The 8,778-nt window shown below is 36.2% G+C and overlaps 2 protein-coding genes across 4 annotated transcripts in view; one reads left to right on the forward strand and one right to left on the reverse strand.

Moving 5' to 3' along the window:
- The window catches only part of LOC109832418 (beta carbonic anhydrase 2, chloroplastic-like), a 5,509-nt gene extending 3,520 nt beyond the window's left edge, over window positions 1-1,989 (forward strand). Inside the window, exons 7-8 of one of the 2 annotated variants that reach the window (XM_020399808.1) lie at window positions 1,327-1,432; window positions 1,653-1,989. In XM_020399808.1, coding sequence (XP_020255397.1) covers window positions 1,327-1,432; window positions 1,653-1,787 — 241 coding nt within the window. In that variant the 3' untranslated portion in view covers window positions 1,788-1,989. The remainder of the gene's footprint in view (window positions 1-1,326; window positions 1,433-1,652) is intronic. The other variant, XM_020399859.1, reaches the window with a different exon arrangement.
- The window catches only part of LOC109832570 (putative exosome complex component rrp40), a 21,714-nt gene continuing 16,627 nt past the window's right edge, over window positions 3,692-8,778 (reverse strand). For both annotated transcript variants that reach the window (XM_020400030.1, XM_020399957.1), the window contains 3 exons: window positions 5,735-5,810; window positions 5,571-5,661; window positions 3,692-4,064 (listed from right to left, as the gene is read on the reverse strand). In XM_020400030.1, coding sequence (XP_020255619.1) covers window positions 3,942-4,064; window positions 5,571-5,661; window positions 5,735-5,810 — 290 coding nt within the window. In that variant the 3' untranslated portion in view covers window positions 3,692-3,941. The remainder of the gene's footprint in view (window positions 4,065-5,570; window positions 5,662-5,734; window positions 5,811-8,778) is intronic.

The raw sequence follows: 8,778 nt of genomic DNA on the forward strand, positions 1-8,778 counted from the left end.
AAAAAACCCCCCCCCCCCCCCCCCCAAAAAAAAAATAAAAAGAGACAATGAAATAAAAAATGGTCAAATTAAATGTTTACCCATATGGTTGTATGTAAAGTCTCACTGGGGATCTAAATGTAGGAATTGACATCTATTATCAGATACCTTGTCTTTAAGGGGCTGTTTGGTTCAAATATTTTGAGTGAGAAAAGAGTTAAAAGCTGACAAGATGTCAGAAATTTTCCAGTGTTGTTCCCAGCAACCACTCACTGACATTTGCAGCTTTCCACCTAATTCAAAAAAATTTAGTGCGATTTGGGTGAAAAGCTGACAAGAAATACCCTAAGCTTCCTCAACATCCAAACAGCCCCTACATTCTATACTTTTTTAAAGAAAAAACAGCATTCATTATTTAGGTGGGCCCTCTTTCTTTATCTGTAATAATATATCATATTATATGCCAACTTGATTCCAATAGGTGCAAAGCTAGCACACACTGATTGCATTGTCACTATCTTTAGACAACGAAGCCACTCCTCCTTTATCAAAAAGTCAATTACTTTTTTTTTTTAATAATGGGAAGAATATTGGTAGGCAACTGTCTATTCACATTCTTCCCATCTTCAAACAAAACAGGAGACCTATCTTTAGTCCTATACCTCCCAAAATCTTGGATTCCCATTTCCTGACTCCCCTTTTGGAGTTGGGAATCCAGCAGTGTACTTGTATTCAGTCTCCTGAATCTTAGCCGTCAGATTAAAAGTGTACGGTTTAAAAAGGACCATGGAGACAGTTGCTAGTGATTCCTCCACCACTGACAAAACATTTTTAGCTTTCAGTACCCTCTGTCGTTTTCCTTCAATGGGGGGCGTTTCTAATAATTATGCTCTTCATATTAGTATCCATTTCTTTATAGGGCTTTGGGCCCAAAATGATAAGGTGTTAGAAGTTACACAAGTTACACACCGGCGGCACCACTTAGAAAAAGGGTTAGAAAATCCAATCTAATAGATTCGGAGATATCCTTAACGTTTGACCCTTTTTTTTTTTTTGACTATTTTACCTTGTTACTTTTACAGATAATGTTCTTCTTTTGGTAAACTATGCTGCAAATAAATATGAAATCTACTTGTAGAATCTAAAATATAGGACATTTGACAAAGCCTTCATAGCATAGGAGGCATTCTATTTCTCCAAACAAATAGTTTTACAAAATTTGCATTACTGTATCGGTGGGGCAATTTTTAATAATAATCAAATTTCTGTACACCTATTCATAAATCTTTTTTGTACAAATAAATACAATGAAAGCTTATCATTTCAAATTTCCCCCCATTTGGTCAGTGATTTTATTGAGGACTGGGTGAAGGTGTGCTTACCAGCAAAGGAAAAGGTGATCTCGGAACACTCTGCATTGCCTTTTGAAGAGCAGTGCACCAAATGTGAAAAGGTGAACTTCTCTTCCATTTCTTAATTTAGTCCTTACTCCTATTTTCACTTCAGGAAACAAAACTTACCCAATGATGTATGTAAACAATAACCTGTTAAGATTTTGTCCCATATAAACATGAAAAACAAAAAAAAAGAAACATTGGGACAACTTGTTATGCTGTCAAGAGTAAACATCTGTTTATCTCGTAAATTCGGTTGTTTTCGGTCTTAATTTGTAGGAAGCTGTGAATACCTCCCTCGAGAACTTGAAGACGTACCCCTTCGTTAAGGAAGGCATAGAGAAGAAGACCCTCGCTATCCATGGAGGATACTACGATTTCGTTAAGGGCGAATTTGAGACATGGCAGATCTAATTCCTTTGAGATGCGACATAATTAACAACTCTTCACATCCAAGAGCCTCTCCTACTTTTCGAGAGTCTATCAGCATAATGTTATGACCTTATATGTTTTTTTTTTGTTTCGACCTGGTATCTCTTTAAATGTATGGTGTACTTTGATCTTCTTCAGATCAAGTCTATGAATGAATAATTTATAATCTCCCCTTTCTTCTCTAGTCTCTTTTGTTCGTGAATAAACAAAATTCAATTGCGGAACACATAATGTGTATTTTTCAGTCTCCTCCAGAAGATCATAAATCTCTCAAGTCCTAATTAGTGAGTAGTGCCGTCACCGATGGCGGTTCCAGAAAAAATTTCTTGAACGGGGAGGAAGATAATTATCTATGTATCAAAAAATTTAAATATAATATTATAAAACAACATTCTTGATAAATAAGCTAGATGCCTAATTAAAACAGGCTAAAATTTTGTAAGGTAGAGAGAGAAGAACCCCTCCAAATTAAAGAACACATGCAAGAGAGAGAAAATAAACTATAAAAATAAGCACGTCCCCTCTCCTCCCCTCCGACCAAACATGATGGCTTAAAGGGATGTTGATTCCGTTCAACGGTTCAACCTCCCCTCATCTCACAGTCACTCCTCAAACCCCACACCAAACAAGGCCTTAGGGGGCGCAACTGCCCCCTTAAGTTTATCGTCACCAATAATTTCCGAATCACGCCACCAAGCTACATCCTGGCTCGAGCTTGGCTCCTCTTCTCTCCATGGCCTCTCTTCGCTTGCTTCCATTGCTTCAATAAAATATATAGTCTTTTACTAAAATACTGATTTTAATAAAATGGACTCGGAACCTTTGTAAAATAACAGAAGCACTAGGGGCACACACTCTACCACATTCTCAACAACACCACCTCTTTGCTACAGTGCACGAGGCCCACATGAGATTTTAAAAATTAGAATCTCATGTGGGTCATTTGCACTGTAGCAAAAAAAGTAGTGTGGTTGGAAATGTGGTAGAGGGTGTGCCCCTATCATTATTTGTAAAATAATATGATAAGTAGGTAGGAACCAACCCAGACAATCTGACAAAATATATAGATGGTCAACGGGAAGACAAAAATATAGGTATAGGTTGGCGAAGCGGAAACTCAGGTAACAGATTAATGGCGATAAAACCCCTGAAATAATAAATGAGAAAAACGCCCCCTTGGAGTAGGGAAGAGGTGTGCTAGTTAAAAAAAAAAAAACAATTCAGAGAGAGAAAGAGGGATGCACTCACCAAAACTACATGTTTTTTTTTTAATATTTGATAGCATCTAATGTCGGTATAAAGGCATCAAGGCTGCTAAGCTAAGGTACTATACGTTCAATTCATTCGTCTGGCCAATGGAATTGGAAACTCTATGATAGTGATTGAAGATGATAGCCAGATGACATTGTGCTTTTGATCGAGAAAAGGGACAGAAAAATTCACATTTCCCCCCTTCCCTTACAAAACTTCACACATCCCCCCTTTTGCGTTTCTAGCTCAACAAGTCAGGACATGTTTATTTACACGAAAATAGCTATGAAGTAGATGAAGCATAGTCCATTTTTGTTACTTCCATATAAAAAATTATGTTTGTTTCACTGTAAAAACTACTTCCGCTACTTCTTTAAGAGCTGACGTGACATCTAGCTGACACCTCTATTTCCTTGATATTTTTCCGCGTTAGAATGCACTAAAAAATTTCGAAAGTTGATGTAGGGTGGGGTCCACAAGGAAAAAAATGATTCTCAAAATTACTTCATAGTAATATTTCTAAATATTATCCAAACAAAAAAGATAAATGAAGAAGAATAAGTTCTACTTCCATTACTTCTAAAAAAATATAAAAAAAATTACTATTTCCGCTACTTCCTATTTTCAGTCTCTGCATTCTGAACTGTTTCTTCTGTGCCTTGCTGCAATAGCTCAAATCTACCGTTTAAATTACGACAGAAATCATTAATTAAAAACTAACAATAAATTAACGCTCATAGAAAACATACTTCCTCTTTCCGGGGTACCAAGTACACGACAGGTTAAGTTCATCCTAACAAATATCCCGAATAATTGACTTCCTACAAGATGTTCACGTGAATCAATCCACATGCAAGACCCAATAGAATTCGCATCAGTTCGCCGTCACTGCTCTACTCTCTGCAGGAGTTTCTCCACCATAATTCTTTGCTGCACACCACTCAAGAACTCAGAACTCTTGATTGCATTTGATACAAGAATGACCGTGGATGGTGATGAAGCGTTTACCTAGAGTTTGAACGCAAATACAGTGAGCTCACTGAATTAAAAGTTCAATTATCGGAGCAGAAGAAAAGGGAACAAAGGGGCAAATATAGCTGTAAGATAAATCACAAGTTTGATATCGGATACTATTCATCAATGCTGTAAAAATTCAGAAAGTGAAGAAATAACTGCAAGGAAGCCAGGAAAATATTGAAAAGACAGCTGATCGTTCTTAGCATGCAAAGAAATTGGATGACAATCAAATAATGGACTTTTTTGCTCACGCACCCCCTAACCTACCATATTTATAAATTTACACCCCAACCAAAATCTTGAACATTAAATTAGTCTAACCCCAACAGCCAAACTTAGAGAATACCCCCAGAATATTTCTCATTTTTTTGGGGTTAAATCATTACCTGAAACTTTTAAAATGTGCAAAATACACCCACATGATTAATTATGATTATCATGTTAAATATCTAAAAACCGTCAAGTGCTTAATTATGGTTATCAAAAGAATTCCCAACGGTCCCTGCCCACTCTCTGCTCCTGCTGCGTTTTATTTTTACCGCATCCCAACTTGATTTCTTTTCTTCTCTTCTCACCCATTTGTCCACAAGCTTCTTTCTTCTCACGCATTAACTCCTCTTCTCTCAAAATTTGGTGCTATTGAAATGCCTTCGTCTACTGCTGCCAGTGGGTTGACATGTTGTTCTGAGCTACTTGCAAAAAGATTGTTGCAATTTGACAATTATTATCCATGAAATCTGATTTTGATTTGTGTTACATAGCTTTTATTATATCTCCTGAATGAAAGTTGAATAAACTAGTTAGCGATTTAATGGGTTGTGATACATGATCTTTGTAATAATTCCAAAAACATTGTCTACAATTTGTTTGTGAGTATGTGAACGAAATCATCGCACACCAAATGAAAGCCCATCAATGTTATGCCTTTTGGCAGTCAGCATGACAGCCCAACACAAGCTGCTACCCAAAAGAAACAGAATTATGAGCTTCTGGCCAGAAACAAGCTGAACTTCACCCTTACACCATCAACATTGCTAACACCATTAAAATGGGATATTTAAACCAATATATGAGATTTTGGGGGGTAAATTAGCAAATATATGGATTGAAGGGGGTTATACTTGTAAATATGGTAGATTCGAAAGGGGGTAGTGGATGGGTGGATGTGTATAGGCAAAAAAAGAAAAAGAAAAAAAAAGAAAAAAATGAAAGAAAGAAAAGGAAACCATAAAATGAAAGAGAAACAAAAAACACACTGCAAAAGAGAATAAACCACTTAGGGGGCATGGATTTCAATTCTTTCATGAGTACTTCATGGATAGAAAATTATTTGTTGAATTTTTCAGGGAATGGCAATCATTTAGAAACATTAGGCTGATAGTAAGCATTTATAATTTGCATGATTTAAGAAGATAAGTGATTGAATTCTAGAATTAAGATATCTATTATAAATCTTGAAATATAAATGAGACACCTAGAAAAGGTCAATGATTATACCCAAACACGACCATTCAATCCAACAGCTGTCTCAAAGGACAGCTTCTTCCCGAGGGCCTCCAGGACTGGACAGGTTGGTGAGCTTAACAACCTGAGAGAGGAAAAAAATCATCAGCCAATACTTGAATTCAGTGATAAGCCAGAAATATTACAATAACTCTCACATCCGTGACAGTCCAGTTGACGTCTCGAACATGTAACCACCTTTCAGGGGACCAAACTCTGCAGCTTTGCCACTAGCTACAAATAACATATATGAGAATTCAGCAAGAATGTTGTTAGAGAAGAAAACCTAGGGAACGATGCATGAAAACATAGGATCTGCATTCAACACAGCAATGTTGTAACTGAAGTTTCAACACAGGAACGAAGTCGATTGAAGTATTTAGGGTAAGAGAACAGTAAAACAGATAAAACTGACATTGAACCTGGGCAATAATTTTTTTTGACATAATAAACCAATATGATAACCTAGAGTAACACAAACAAAAGTGATATAAATAAACAATCAGACTAAAAGTAGAGAACCTGAAGTTATATAAATAAACAATCAGTTAAAGGCATGTAAGTGTATTGCTGCATGCAACTGTGTTTGACCATATTTGATGTTAAAATTAACACAAAGTTGCAACTAGTTACACGCTGCAATCAGAAAATGCTAACTTAATACTACAGACTGACCAAGTATGCCATGAACATTCTATTGCAAGTAAGGGAGTTTCATTTTGTTCGGACAAAAACAAATACAACTGCATAATCAATGTCGTTAGGTAAGAAATTATATAAGATGGAAAGATACCATGCAGAAGATCAGAATATATTTATATACGATTCACCTTCAGAGGGTGGAGGTTTCATATTAACTTTATGGGTGTATGTGACGGCTTTGCTTGTATGTGTCCTTTAAAGGACTTACGCCAAAGCGCTTCTTGAAGAAGCCTTGCATAATTAAGGTTTGAAGGATTTTTGATAAGGATGGATGCACATAAGCTAAGATCATGGTGAGCATCAGAAACCTAGAAAGGAAACTTTGAAAATTAATTTTAGAATCAAATTGCATAAAAGAACATGGGAGAAACTACGAGATATCAAATGGATGAATTTTCAGCTTTTGGGTTTGAGAGAAACTAGAAAATTTAGAATCTCCAGTTTTTGTGACTTGATTTTTCTTTAAAGTACTTTTTTAATTAGATACCGTACCCTCCAATTTGTTAAAAGACAATCATAAGCGACACCAGATACACCCTACACATGTCAACATGAATAATAAACTTATAAAACAGCTAGATACAGTGTGCGTAAAACTCCCATCAGAAATTTGCTACATTATAATACCAGATGCGATTGCCTTTTGAGTATTTCTGAAACAAAGTAGTATTTGCAAGTACTAGATTCTCTACACGCAATATGAAACTCCAGTCGTGCAATTCTCAATCTCAAATGGTGAATATCGGATCCTTTATTAATTCCCGTATCTCACTAGTAAAGTCAGCTAGCATATATCAAAACAGACATCAATAGTTGGTCAACAAGGAAACACTAATTCCAATCTAATATCCGGTAAGTCTTTTACAGGACTTGAGGATGCTTCTCTGAAAATTAAAAGTTAGTGGGCAACACTAGTCCATGCATTGATATTTGAAAGGAGAAAACTTTTCCTATCCATCTTGTTAATTGTCCTTCATTTTACATTCCAACCTTTGCAAAAATTGGATGAAGAATTTTCGAGGACCACTCTTTAAACTGCATCCAGTCTGATATTTGATTAATTGATCATTTGCACATTATTAAAGGTAGGAAAGACATGTCGAGAGCTTGTGCAATAGATTTCAGCATAAGGGAAGGACTATCTGCAGTTGGACCGAAACGTGACAAGCGAAGAATGTATTTGTGGGTATTCTAATCTTCCCAATAAGGTACACTGAAGCCTGCTAGCTAACTATTTTAACCTTCTATTAGTGCTAACTGTATAAAACTAATCTAAGGTAGCACTAATAGAAGGTGTTCAACACTGCTCTATTAATAAAGATAAACCAATTTTCTAACTTGAAAACATAGGACATGTGGATTGCTATCTACTTAGAACCTGTAAATCACGGCTCATCCCAAACTTAAAAGAATACTTATCATTAATAGTTACTCATCGTGACCTGATCTCTGGCTAACAGCCATCCGCAACACATAGCAATGCAAAACCAGGGATTGACAGAGCAGTCCAGCAGGTATTGCCAATAAATAAGTAACAAATCATATTAATTATTATTAGACATGCATGCAATATGTGCACTAATCAAGTGAACAATATTAATGATTAAGAAACATGTAACCTAACATATAAACAGAAAGAAGTGACAAACACTTAGTTGTTAATCAGACATGTAGTTACAGGCACTCTCAAAGGTAAGATATTCATGTCAGAATTGGGATAGAGCCGTCTTTCTGGCTCAACGGGAACAATACATCTATAAAGGAAATCCCTTATCATTCCTCGACCTTACAAATATGCCTTCCACTCACGATTCCGCCATTATCAAACTGACATCACTTTCTTCTTACGTAGATGATGGTATATGATGGGTTGTTCACTAGATCCCGAAGATTTCAAATACATTAAAGAGAAAAGGCACCATCAACTACAACCTTGGCTCCCTAGAGATCCACGTATCGCTTCAATTTTAATGCCCCCATATCCGGAACCGCCCAATATAACAAACCAATAGCTGAAATTTCATGCCTGCATTCATTCTAAGTGTGTTTTAGAATGAGATCTGATGTACATGGGTAACCCTCTAGCTTTCCTAGTCATTCCCGAGTTGTACATCACACACAACCTCTAAATCATTTATATATTATTCAGCTTTTCGTCTGTTCATAATCTCATGTCTTAAAGACATGCATGACATTTCATTGATTTGGTTTTTCATCATGTGGAATCCTGTATTTGGTCACCTACAATGTGTAAGTCAAAGTCTCATTATCATTACCTAGTACTGTTGTTCACAACTATTTAATGTCATGTATGAATGTGTAGCATTATATGTCGATTATTATCATGTACGAAAGTTTATTTAACATCATATGTATATTAAAATATGATGTGAAAACCATAAAATACGAATCAGAATGAGCAACAGAGCGTGACGTCGACATGAAGAATCAGGAAGGTCCGACTGGCCAGACTACTGCTAGAAGCAGCGGTCGCTCTGAC

Source organism: Asparagus officinalis, chromosome 1 (genome assembly GCF_001876935.1).
Source record: "Asparagus officinalis chromosome 1, Aspof.V1, whole genome shotgun sequence".
NCBI lineage: Eukaryota > Viridiplantae > Streptophyta > Magnoliopsida > Asparagales > Asparagaceae > Asparagus > Asparagus officinalis.